Here is a 13,764-nt window from a genome sequence, read left to right on the forward strand (position 1 = left end):
AAGGAGGTGATTCACCTATCTTCTCTGGGAGTTTGTTCCACATATCCACTATCCTGTGATGAAATCAACTCACATTGTAACAGAAGCCAACACTCAAATTGGTTGAAGTAAAAAGAAATGGACTTGTATTTATATAGCGCCTTTCACAACTTCCGGACGTCCCAAAGGACTTTACAGCTAATGAGGTACTTTTGACGTGCAGTCACTGTTGCAATGCAGGAAAACATGGCAGCCAATTTGCACACAGGAAAGTCCCACAAACAACAATGAAATAATGACCAGGTAATCTGTTTTAGTGATGTTGGTTGAAGGATAAATATTGGTCAGGACTCCGGAAGAACACCACTGCTCTTCTTCGAATAGTGCCACGAGATCTTTTACATCCACCTGAGGGGGCAGACGAGGCCTCAGTCGAATGTCTCATCCGATACCTCCAACAGTGCCCACTCCCTCAGTACTGCACTGAAGTGTCAGCCTAGAAGGTGTGCTCAAGTCTCTGGATTAGGACTTGAATGCACCAACTTCTGACTCAAAGGCAAGAGTGCTACCTGAGTCAAGGCTGACAACTACCCTTAATTTAGCCTACTATTCATATTGGAAACTGCAGGTCTCCTGGCAAACTACTCCAAGTGTACATAGGCCTGGTAAATCTAAAGGTTATTTTCTGTTGAGAAACCTGTGAAAGGCCAAGTACAGACCACCAGAGAGACTGAAAAAGCATTGGAGACATGATATCAATTATCTACAGTGGCTAGCGCAGCAGATGCTTTGTAGATTGCAGGAATAAGAAAAACAGAGCAAGGCGAAGTGCATTACAACTTTTCCACCCACCACTTTTATCTCGTTTACTGCCAGACTACAGTTTCCATAAGCAGATGGTTCCTCTTATGAACAGAAAGCTGCATCTTTATTCTCTACCATATATGGATCCCTGATGTGTGATGGGGCTAATGTAGCTTCGATTTAACAATTAACCCAGAATTAAGGTAAATGGCTTACTAGAGAATACGTGGAATGCTTGCCATATTCTTCCATCACTTCAGGAGGCAGAAAAATACCACACTATTAGTCCACTGGATATAGGCAAACACTATTTGTCCAGATTAATTAAAGCAACAAAATATACGCAAGCAGAAACCAGTCCACAACAGGTTAATGTGCCCTTCTTTTAGCAGCTACTATTTGCAATCTCTGGCAAACAACAGTTCCATTGTGGAATTGTCACACTTAGCAAATGCAAGTTGCACATGCTGAAGGAGGCTGAAAGGTTTTCTCTCAAACTAAAACCTAGCAATCAGAACTGTGATTTTATCCATGGAACTTCTGTTATGTAGTCAGTTATTTTCAAATAGACAAGCAGCCAAGAAGCTTATGCTCATTCCAACCTGGCAATCAAAACGATAATGGCTTGTAATTGCTGGCTTCCTTCTCTTACTTTCCCCAGATTGGACTTCACACCAAATCATGGCCAGAAATTACAACTCAGTTTGTCAAACTGCATATATTAACATATAAAATTGCATGCATTAACATTTCAAATAATCCATCCCAGCTATTAAAGTAACTTCATCTTCCAAACACCAGACTCTGTCACTACTAGCACACGGACCATCTCCTGCTCCCCATTCTGAAACTTAAGTGAAGAGAAAGCAGCGAGCTATTTTCAAAAGCCGTATGAAATAAAGACAACATTTCTTGTGTTCAACACAAGGAGTTCCACTGTTTTTAGGTTCCAAGAAAGAATTAGAATAGGAGACGATGCAATGAGCCTTAATTTCAACAGAGATGCTGGGAGAAGGAAAAGTGCATAGAATGACCAATTTTGGATTTTAGAAGCAACAAGACAGGATAGTTCACAAGAATAAATGACTACAGCAGTGTAAGAGAGTTCAAGAGAAAAGAGAGCACACACGCTTGAGTGCAAGACTGATTGAAAGCTAAAGCAGAGCGACGGATAACCTATTCTATCAGGAGAGGCGGCTGAAGAGCCTCCCCGATATGGGAACAGTACTTAAACCTTAGACAGACTTGGGTTTTGTATAAAGTTGAGTGTTGGGCACAAGAGGAAATTGAGCTTGTCGGAGACAGCTTTAATAAGGAAGTGAATAGTCTATACTGTACATAAAAGTTAGTTTCTTGCACTCTTGCCAAGGCTCTTCCTCAAAATGTTTATTTTACACATTAAAGTGGATTTGAAGTTGGAATCATTTTTGGTTAAAATAACTCATGCTGACGTTAGAAACAAGTTTTTAATACCAAAACATTTCATGAGACAAATTTCAAAGAACAAAGTTTTTAAATTCTGGATTTGAACTAAAACACATTGATTGACCTTCACTACATACAATGCCATGAAAACGTGGCCAGCGGAATATCTGAAGCTATCTCAGCTACAATAAAACTATCTGCTTCATTTAAAAGGAATATAAAGGATAAGTGATAAACAGCCATAGCATATCACTTCTAACTCATAAGTGGGCCAGTCTAATTACTGGTCAACAACAAAATTACAAGGAAATTATAACAAGCTCCACAACAAGGATGCACATTGTACCTACAGCTCTACATCATGCATTCTATTTGCATCGCACATTAGGCAAGCACTTAAAAGTTAGATATGAAATTCAAAAGTGAATAATAAGTGGTGCATGAATTGCAGACTGGTTCTGGCAATGCAGTGTGTGAATTTATCATCTGTTCTCCATCATTTTCATTAAATACAAAAAATAGCTTGTGGACTTTACATCACCACATCTGGAACAAATTACATCAGGAATCAACTTCACATGGATCATATCTGATCGTTTTAGAGGGGACTCACTACTGGACTGGGCTAAGAGCTCATTTTGAACTATACTTCAAAAATACAACAAAAATTGAATCTTTAATATGTGCGCCACTAAAACCCAGACTCTTCAAATGAAGCAAGAGCTTTGTAATTCTGTGGTACTGGGGACTAAACTTTTTTTTTTTTTCCTCCTTCCATTAACTTTTCAAAAAAATAATTTGAGCTTTGTTTCTGTATTTGTTCTTGCTTAGTTAGTTAGTCAATTCAGTTTTTCTAACTCTCTTCCCGGTTCTGTATTTGTTCCTTTATCGTCAAATCAATTTTTGGTCCTTCTAATGCTTGCTTACTGCCTTTCTTGTTCCCATTCGATTTTTCTACCGTCTCCTCATCTGCTCTTCCCTACTTGCATTTTCTTTGATCATTTAATACACGGTGAGCACAGACATATGCACTAGAAAACGGGACCAGTCTGTAGAGAGAATAGAAACAGAGTGGAAGAAGCGTTGCTGAACGGAGAAAATTTCAGGTTGACAACAATAGCCTGGACCTAGCACTGGTTCAAGTTCAACAGTAAAAAGGTGGCAACTGAGAAGGAACATGCATGAAAATAAACATTTATACAGAGTACAGGGATCCATGGAGATCTCTAGGGTCTGTCAGGTCAGATTTCTGTTCATTTCAGGCCAACCATGGGCTAAAAAGACTTGCATTTATATAGCGCCTTTCACGACCTCAGGACATCCCAAAGCACTTTACAGCCAATGAAGTACTTTTAAAATGCAGTCACTGTTGTAATGTAGGAAATGCGGCAGCCAATTTGCACACAGCAAGCTCCCACAAATAGCAATGTGATAATGACTAGATAATCTGTTTTTTAGTGGTGTTGGTTGATGGATAAACATTGGCCAGGACACAAGAGAACTTCCCTGCTCCTCTTCGAAATAGTGCCATGGGATTTTTTACGTCCACCTGAGGGGGCAGACAGGGCCTCGGTTTAATGTTTCATCCAAAAAACGGCACCTCCGACAGTACTACACTGGAGTGTCGGCCTAGATTTTGCGCTCCAATCTCTGGAGTGGAACAACCTTCTGACTGAGACAAGAGTGCTACCAACTGAGCCACAACTGACTACTAGAATGTATATATAGTGTTGTGACATTATAGACTATTGCCCTGTATATACACGTTTACAATACAAATGTGAATAATGTCATCATGTATACTTTGAGGAAGAAAACTTTTTTTTTTTTTTTTTTATAAATAAAGTCGCCAGGTTGGTTGAGAGAAGTACTTTTTGTTCAAGGTACTTCCCTAATGTGTTCGTGAAAAGTATTAGAAATAGATTAAAAAAAAAAAAAATCCCTACCAAAAAGAAAGAGTCCCACCATGTTGGCTCTTCTTCCCTCGAGGGGAATGTGGTGACGATATTGATGTGGAGGTGCTGCCTGCATTCTGAAGTGATGCAATTTATTTCAGAACATGCCATGACTTTGGACTGGCTGGGGAACCAATCCAGAGCCACCTGACTGGAAAACTCATGCTGCAGCAAAGTACACTCCATCTTTATTTGTTGGTTAAAAATTATAAACTGATCCCTGCATGATTGCTGCATGAAAATCGTTTTCAAAGAAATGTTGAAACAAAGCTCAAGAGGAACAATAGTTACTCAAAACCACAACTGAAATGATTTTGTACCTGTGGGATGATGTGTAGTGGTATAGCCAGGCAGCTGGTGAGATGCTGCATAAGCCTGTCTATGAAGGAGGTCATTTTCTGGATGTGATGCTCCATAGCTCAAACTGAAAAGAAACCAAGATTAGAGATTTAGTCATTCAGATGCAACTAAAGTGGTTATTTTTAATGGGGGCGGGGGGGGGGGGGGGGGGGGGGGGGAAAGAGGAGAGAGAGAGCAAAGACAAAACTAAAATTGAATGTAAATTAAAAATGCATCCAAATTAAGTTGCTAGAATGGCAGAGAAGTTGACACTTAATTCTTAAAAACTTTTTTAAAAAGTCAAAAGCATTTCTGGTCATTTTCAAGTTTTAAAAAGATAAATGAAAACAGTCAAATACAAAAAAAGCTAAAACCAAGATGAAAGTAATAGCAACAACACACAGGAAATGAAAACCATTGTAACCATAATCTTTTATAAAACTGGTAGGCCTGGTTAACATCTGTAAAATTATATATTTAAATACAACAGCAATCTAAATAATGATGTTCTCATTAATCTTGTCGCTGCAAACTCCTTCACTCGAGACTGCATATCTCAACTATTTGAATGTGGCACGCATTTGTGGGCTGCAGCAACATTTTTGACGTGGCTCTCAGGAACAAAACTCCCCATTTACAAAAAATATTATCCACACAAATATTTTCTCACCATTTCTATTTTCCATTCAGTAAAATGCAGCCAATGAATAAGGGTCAACCATCACAAATAAAACCAATCAAAACCCCCCCCCCCCCCCCACCTCTAAGTCCTTTGAGCAATCAAGTTGGGTCCCAGAATCTGGCTGCATTGTAAGGAGGCAGGGCGAGGATCACTGACATTCCCATCCCAATCAATTCCAGACCAGTTTACTCAGCCCCAACATCAATTTTCTGTGATTACATTTGGTAGATATAGTGTATAGCACATAGTTGAAAACCAGCTTGGTGGTGGGTCAAACCGATAGCAGTTTCGGCATGAGCCCGATTGGCCGGGGGTGGTTTGGGGAGGGGTGAGCCGAATAGGTTAAGAATGGATTTGGATGTGGAGAAGCTGGAACTGGCATGGCAGTTGGTGGGTAGGGCCAGCTCAGGCTGAAAAGGACAATTTTTAAAGAAAATAGCAAACACCCCATGAGATTGCTCAGGATTATGCCAGCTGGTCAGAAAACACTAAGAGGACACATACTGACTTCAATACCAAATTCACGTCCCAAAGGCCATGACAATGGCCTCAGAAGCAAAACTTAATACACGCAGTTCTAACAGAGGTTGAGTAGCTTGAAGATGGAGTTTAAATTTTCTTGCTTTTTAAAAAAAAGTTACGTTATAATTTTTTTTAATGTGTGTGTAGTCAGTTGGCTGAAGAAAAACAAAACTATTTGGAGCAATTTGATTAGCTTTTCCCTTTCATTTATTGGCAGCTGTTGCACACTGCCCATTTAATTTGTCGTTATTTGAAACTTCAGGATTGCTGGTTCCTGCTCACTGATTGTCATGCTTGCACGGTACCTGTGGTGATTATTCTTGTTTTGTAAGAAGCATTATAATTGGTTGCCTGTTTCCTGCCTTGAGAGATATGCTGTAAACTCATTGGTAGTTGATGTCATGTGATTTGTGGTGGCCATCTTAAATTCAGTTCTCTACAGCCTTGGTTGGGACTGGGTGTTGAAGATGTGCTGCTGGGTTTTTAAGGTTAATAAAGCCTAGATTTAGAAAGGCAAATCTACTCTTTATTTCAGTACCCAACTGTTCATTTATGATTTGTCACTATTCTAGAAATATGAATTTTAAGCCAATTATGTCAGAAATTTGTATACAGTGACTAAACGTGCACTAATCTTCCACTTTAATTTATTCTATAGACACCAGCAGTTTCCTATGCGCAACACCACGGGTAGTGATGTTTAGCTACAAGCCTGGCCTGTTCCTAGAGAGTCAAATCCAGGTAATTCTAGTAATTTATAACCGGAGACCAGCTGCAACTATTTATTAATTTCAAGCTACAGGTCAATGCTTCTTTCTCTTAAGGTATTGTTTTGCACCTATAACAAAGTGGATACCTGGTGTGTGAACTCTGAAGGGTGACTGACAAGTGTGATACCTGCAGTGACTGGCATATGCTAGAACACACCACAGTAAACAGTCCTACTGAAGAAGCAATTACAAACATAAAATTACTTTTTACCCAGACTGCGCATATTCTAAATACGCAACTAAAATAGTCATGGGATAAAACACTTTTGCAGTCCTTCTCACTAAAATATTGTCTGATTTTATGGCAAAGTTCATCTTTATTGGCAGTTAAATACTGACAATAGGTGAACAAAATGTCCTAATAATTGTATTCACATAAATTGTGTGCTGTAAATTTTTCCAATCCACTGGGCAAGATGGCACAAGGCCCATCACAAAAATTTGGCTGCATAGCAATGGTTTGCATTGCAAACTGCTTCATTGTGGTATGGTCTCGAATTTTCTGTTCTAACATGCTGTCTTTCTCTACAGACTCGTTTACACAGCAATCTTCAAAGTCTCAACAGGATTTGACGCAGCAGTGAAAATAAAAAAACACTCAGGGTCCACTGTAATGTAACAGGAAGGAAGAGTTACAATACTCTTAGCTGAACATAAAACCAAAAAGACCGATGTGGAAAACTATAGGATAGAGTTCTTTGTAAAGTAAAAGGAGTTCAGTTACCAACTACAACCATGATCCACGACAAATTTCCTCCCTCCCTTCCGCGGAGACATATAAAATTGTCTGCATGCAAAAAGCAGTTAAAAATCTTGTAACAAGAAGCTACCTACACCTGCAAACAAACCTCCTTGTTTAATTTTTTTGTAACCTTTTCTTTGCCCTTTTGCTGTGTGCGCACCATTTTTACCAGTCTTTCCAGACCAGTGATAGATGTTTGGGCATTTTATGAGATTGTGCAAATTTAGTACCTCGCACAAAAGGACTGTTTCCAACAGTTTCATTTGAGGGGGAAAACAATGGCAGTATCTGATGAAAGCACGTCATTAATAAATTTGGTTACTATCTAATGAAGTTATAGTCTTTATGGGAAATTAAATACATTATATGAATACTTAATAGTGAGCATTACTGTCACATACTGAATAGCCATGAAATTAAGAGATATATTTATAACAAAATGAGAAAATGCAAAAAAATAAAGCATTGCTGGAGTACTGGTTGTCAGACCAAATGATGAAAACAATTAAATTAAACACTAACTTCATTAGCGCTCAGTCATTTGGCTACTGGAGTCGTAGTCTTATACCATGTTAATCTTTGATCTCATAGAACAGTCGGAATCTTGGAGGCTCTATTTCATGCACGTTATGAAAAGTCACAGGTTATTTTGCCTGTGTATATAGCTCCACTACTTTAATACGGACTGTTTCATTGAGCAAATAAAACTCCTGTTCTAGTCTGATCTAATGTGGGAACAGTGGCTAGTGCTAGTCTAGTGGGCTGATTATTGCCTGGTTGAGTGATGCATCATAATTTTAAAAGTCAATCCTGTTTGGGATTAAAACTGGAGAAATTCTTGTTTCCTTGATAACCCCTGCCTGTGTGATGTACTTTTATTTTAGCATTCAGTTCAGCTTAATGAGGTATGAACAGAGCACTTAAGACGCTAATAGCGGCAAGTTTGAAATTGATGTTAATGCAAAATGGTAATTGTTAATGATTTTTGACTGATATAAGCGACTGCCTGTTTTAAACATGGATATTTTAAGTGGTGGGGACTGTCTGTGTAAGATTTTTCCTATCAAAAGTCTGATGCGAATATCCCTCATCAAATTTTGGGTTTTTAAAGAGGACTAGTTACCTTTTGATGATAAAATAATGGCTTTTAAGGATTGAAGAGAAAATCTCCCTTTCTCCTCTAACCAACACTATTTCTCCTGTGCCCAGCTCATTGACTGTTTTTCATTGACCATTTAGTGTTTCAACATTGGGTCTGTGCCACTATCAGTGAATGACTATGCATTAACCAACTCTTGTTGCTCAGATATTGATCTGCTGTATATGCATCTTTATTAAGCTTGTGGCTAGATGAGTGTATGAGAGAATGAGTAAGAGGTCAGCTCAGCAGTTGCGCAGACAGGTACTTTCCAATTATTGTTATTTCCCTTCGTCACCACTTTAAAAGACACAAGACCCAGGAAGCGGGGAGTGAAATCTGTAGAATAGATTCCCAGAGACAGAATGAAAGAAAGAACTTGCGTTTATATAGCACCTTTCACAATTGAAGGACGTCTCAAAGTATTTCACAGCTAATGAAGTAATTTCAAAGTGCAGTTGCTGTTGTAACGTAAGGAAACGTGGTAGCCAATTTACACACAGCAAGGTACCACAAACAGCAATGAGATAATGAGCAGATAGTCTGTTTTAGTGCTGTTGGTTGAGGGATAAGTATTGGTCAGGACACCAGGGAGAATAACCCTGCTGCTCTTCAAGGAATGCCATGGAATCTTTTATGTCCACCTGCAAGGGAGGGGGGGGGGGCAGACAAGACCTTGGTTTAACGTCTCATCCAAAATAAATCACATCCGACAGTGCAGCACTCCCTCAATACTGCACGGAAGTGTCAGCCTAGATTGTGTTCTAGTCTCTGGACATGAACCCACAACCTTCTGATTCAGAGGGGAGACTTCTACCAACAACTTAGTTATAGCACCTTTAACATAATAAAATGTCTCAAGACATTTTACAGGCGTGTAATCAGTCAAAAATTGCCACCGAGGCAAAGGAGGAGAAACTAGGATGGGTGACTAAAAGCTTGGCCAAAGAGTTAGGTTTTAAGCAGCATTTTAAAAAGGAGACGGAGAGATTTAGGGAGGGAATTTCAGAGCTTAGGGCCTAGATGGCTAAAGGCATGGCCACTAATGATGGGGTGAAGAAAGTAGGAGATGCACAAGAGGCCAGCGTTGACGAATGCAGAGTTCTTGGACGGTTGCGTTAGGTTACAGAGCTAGGGAGGTGCGATATATTGTTAAAAAAGAGATATGGGGACTGGGAGCCAATGTAGGTCAGTGAGCACAGGGGTGATGGGTGAACTGGATTTGGTACGAGCCAGTATACGTGTGGAACCGGACGTTACGTCTTCGGATGATGTCGCCGAGGGGTAGCATGCAGATGAGAAATAGGAGGGGGTGCCAAGGATAGATCCTTGGTGAGGGGACTCCAGAGGCAATGCTGCAGGGGCGGGAAGAGAAGCCATTGTAGGAGATTCTCTGGCTACAACCGGATTAGGGCCATTTCAGTGCTGTGGCAGGGGCAGCAATCTGATTGGAGAGGGTCAAACATGGAGTTGTGGGAAAGATGGGCATGGATTTGGGAGGTGACAACACTTAAGAACTTTGCAGATGAAAGGGAAGTTGGAGATGGGCCAGTAGTTTACAAGAACAGATTAGTCAAGGATAGGTATTTTGAGGGAGGAAGGGGGCGATGAGGACACATGAAAGGGAGGGGGACAGTGCCCAAGAAAATTGAATCACTTACAATATCAGCTAGCTTGGGGGCCAGGAATGGAAGATAGGTGGTCAGCAGTTTAGTGGGAATAGGGTTGAGAGAGCAGAAGGTGGGTCTCATGGACAAGATGAGCTTAAAAGGAAAGAGAATCTAGCAAGTTCAGGGCTAGGGCAAGGGAGGAAATCTTGGCTTGGTGGGCAAGGGAAAGGGAGGGATATGGCAGTGGCAGAGGCAGCTGAACAGATATTTGCAATCTTCGTGACAAAGAAATTCATGAGCTCCTTGCACTTGCTGTTGGAGGGGTGGGTGGAGAGGGCAGGGGAGACAAAGGGTTATCTTTGCATTCCAGGATGATTCTGTAGTGGTTAGCAGGGCCCAATGGTGCTTGATGTGGTCTAGTCAGATCTGGAAATGAAGAGCAAAGAATAGAGCTGTACCAAGAGAAATGACCAGGGTGGAAGAGAGCAGCGATTTTACTGGGGACAAGGGCATCAAAGGTGGAGGCGAGGGTGTGATTGAGTTGCAGAAGTAGCGTGATGAACGAAGGGACAAAGGCTAGGCAGTTGGGAGTTTGACAGTGTTGTTTTAAGTGGCTTGGGGATTTTTTTTTTTTCAGGCCAGGTGCTGAAAAAAAGGAACTGGGGTTGGAAGAGGGATGTGAATGGCGAGAGACACAAGGAAGTGATTGGAGGTGACCTTGTCTATAATTGAGGGGGTGGGAATAGAAAGGTCATTTTAGATGGCAAAGTTGAGGGAGTGGCCATGAATATGTGTAGCAGAGTTTATATGGAGAGATTAAGGGAGGATAGTGAATTCAGAGGAGAGATGGCAAGGCGAGTTGAGATGGAGGGTGAAATCACTGAGGATGAGAAGTCATGGTGCAGAGGCTGAGGGCGCCATGGACGTCTCATTACAGGGGATATAAAGACGTCCTGCCTAATACTGGACTTGTGTACAAGCCTTTATTAGCAAAGACCCAAGAAGGACCAACAAGCAACCTGGCATGCCTGGATGCTATTGCTTCATTGATTTGGAGGTCATCAAGGGTACCATAAGCGCTGCGTGAGGCGACCACCACCAGAAGGGCGGAACTCTTCGTATACACGTCATTCAATTTGGTCAATAGATAGAGGAAAGTAAGGATATACAACTGTTTTTGACACTAAAATTCATTCCTCGGTTTAGTTCTAGTTCTTTTAGTAGTCTTCGTAGTAGGTGGTGTAGGAGATGTATGTGTCTAGTATATGTCGAAGGATGTCGCTGTAAAATCCGAAAGTGCCTCTGACAGAGAAGGGTTACAAAATTGAGATTGTATGGCTATACCAGCCAGATACAGACAAACATGCATCACTTAGATGTACAAATTTTGGAGAGATCAAGGAAGGTGAGATTTAAGACAGTTGGTCCAGATACAGCCAGTGCAGAAAGTGAATTTACCCAGCACCAGAGGATAGCACCTTTACAGATGGTGGTTTATCACACCATCCTCTCACAGGCGCACTAGCTCTTAAGGGCGAGGTTGCATAAGTTCTAAAAACATTTCTAACAACAAGTCTTAATTATAGACCTTAATGTATTCAATACACTGGCTAGCTAATGCCGTTACCTTGTCAGCTATCAGAGTCTAATCCTAAATTAATCTCACCAATCGCAGACATTGATCTCAAGTGTAAATTTATAATCATCAAGTACTTACTGCTGAATTACTGTGACATTATTTGCTCCTAATTGTTTGCATGCATAATGTTTAAGTGCTGTTAACTGATTCTGCAGTCAATGAACAATTGTTACTTCATGATTTTGTAGTTTAACTTCTTTGATAATTGGCAAGAAGGGTTTCAATAATTCACTCAGTAGCTTATGCAGATCCCGAAGGGAGGTTGATAGCATAAATGCTAATGTAATCCAAACTGGTTATGTAAGACAGTTCAACGGGCCAAATTTAGGCACCATCAACTCCTAGGCATAAACTGGGTGGTAGATCACAGATGGTTCCTTGATGAGTTAAAGTGTTATGGATTCATTGAATGCCCTGAATGACTGTCAGGGTACTGATCCGTGTTCATATAAAATAGAAGTTAGTGCTTGTGTCAAAGATTCCATTTTATTTACATGGCTGATTAATCCTACTCACAACTGCGCAATATAAACTAGACGAGCAGCTACTCAAACCAACTAGATAATAAAATGTGAATGCAAATCTACATTTAGATGTAATGAATGTTAGACTTTCTTCACTGTGTCTATGGTTCAGATAGATTTGGGTAGGGAAAACTTAGCACTGAACTGAAAATCACAGATATACTATGGAGCAAAGCTCAATTATTGTCACGTTAATTTAGCAACTTAAGCAAAGATAAAAGTGAAATAGGCTTTACAGTAGCTCTCAAATAAACACTACTACAGGAAACTTTGGTTTATCCGGAGGTTAACTGTCCGGAATGCTTGAGCCACCGGCAAAAATCAGGAGCCGTTTCCGTTAGGGTTTTTTTTCTTTTCGTTGCTTTTTTTTTTCCACCAGTCAGGCTCTGCAAGGTCTCGCTGAAGCTGTTGCTAAGCTACAGAGACACTTGCAATGTACGGCCGACTCTTTAGAAGCTGTTGCTAAGCAACAGGGTTTGTTGCCAGATACGGAGCTCAAAATCTCCGTATGTTTCAACATTAGCGCTGGTTTGTCCAGCAGTTTTGATGGGACGGCAACAGCTCGGTCCCGTCGGTGCCGGATAGCACAAAGTTTCCTGTGTATTATATACTGTGACAAACGTAGGTTTTTTTGGTCTTTGTTTATGATTTTAAAATAATTAGAATTAAAAAGGACACTTTGGTTTGAGCTAGATACAAATTGGAAATCAAAGACTCAGTTTATGAGAAACAGATCTGGTAAAAAAAACATTCTTCTGCTGGTTGAGCCAACAGGTTTAAAAGTGTTAATTTACAGAGATCTCTCATTTCTATGTTGTTCTAATGACAGTTAACTACTGGATGTAACTGGTTCTGTATTCCATTACTGCTAAGCAAATATAGATCAAGCGTAAAGTTTGTTTTTGAAATGGTATCACGGTCACGGGGTAAAACACTGACTTGACACCATTCTGAAACCACACTTTATGGCACCTAATGCAATCAAAGATGACAACTGATATAATCTTCAAGGAATGTACTTATTAACCTGTATGCAATGGTCTAGTGCAGTATTTTCCATCTTCTGAAGTGACAGGAGAATGTGGTGGCACTAAGTATTTGCCAGTAAATGGTTCATTGCAATTTGGGAGTAACTCTTAAACCTGGGCTATGCTAATTCAGACATGGCAGAGTACAAAGGCGCTGGTTTCAGTTCTTAAGAGATTTGGTCTGCTTATAGAAACTGTCAAATCATAAACATGGGTGGTAGGAAAAAGCTCAAACTAACATAAATTCGTTATTTTTTTCTATAATTAATTATCAACATAATTTCATAATCAGATAAGTTATGTCATAGAACAGATGATATTTCTCAAAGTCATAGATCATGCAGTTGCTTGGGTATGTGAAAGTATAAATTCCCAATAGATACGCACTGGGCCCAATACCCCTTCTTAGTGAAAAAGCAGTCGTTACCCATCAAGGTCTGGTTGAGCTAAACCATCTGAGCAATCAATCTTGTGGTTTCAAAAGCTGTTTGAACCTCTTGATTGGATTACAATAGTAGTTAATGACTTTGCAGTGAACAAAAACCACTGTGTAGTCATTAAACAGGAACTAAGCCACTGTGGCTAAGTCATTTTTTTCATGATAGTT

The 13,764-nt window shown here is 40.1% G+C and overlaps 1 protein-coding gene across 2 annotated transcripts in view; it reads right to left on the bottom strand.

The window, feature by feature from the left end:
* qser1 (glutamine and serine rich 1) overlaps positions 1-13,764 on the bottom strand; it is a 158,879-nt gene that overhangs the window by 61,587 nt on the left and 83,528 nt on the right. For both annotated transcript variants that reach the window (XM_086008255.1, XM_086008254.1), the window contains exon 2: positions 4,484-4,587. In XM_086008255.1, the coding sequence (XP_085864381.1) occupies positions 4,484-4,587 (104 nt within the window). The remainder of the gene's footprint in view (positions 1-4,483; positions 4,588-13,764) is intronic.

This window comes from Somniosus microcephalus, chromosome 15 (assembly GCF_052327205.1).
Source record: "Somniosus microcephalus isolate GS21.2 chromosome 15, FLI_Smic_1.0, whole genome shotgun sequence".
Classification (NCBI taxonomy): domain Eukaryota; kingdom Metazoa; phylum Chordata; class Chondrichthyes; order Squaliformes; family Somniosidae; genus Somniosus; species Somniosus microcephalus.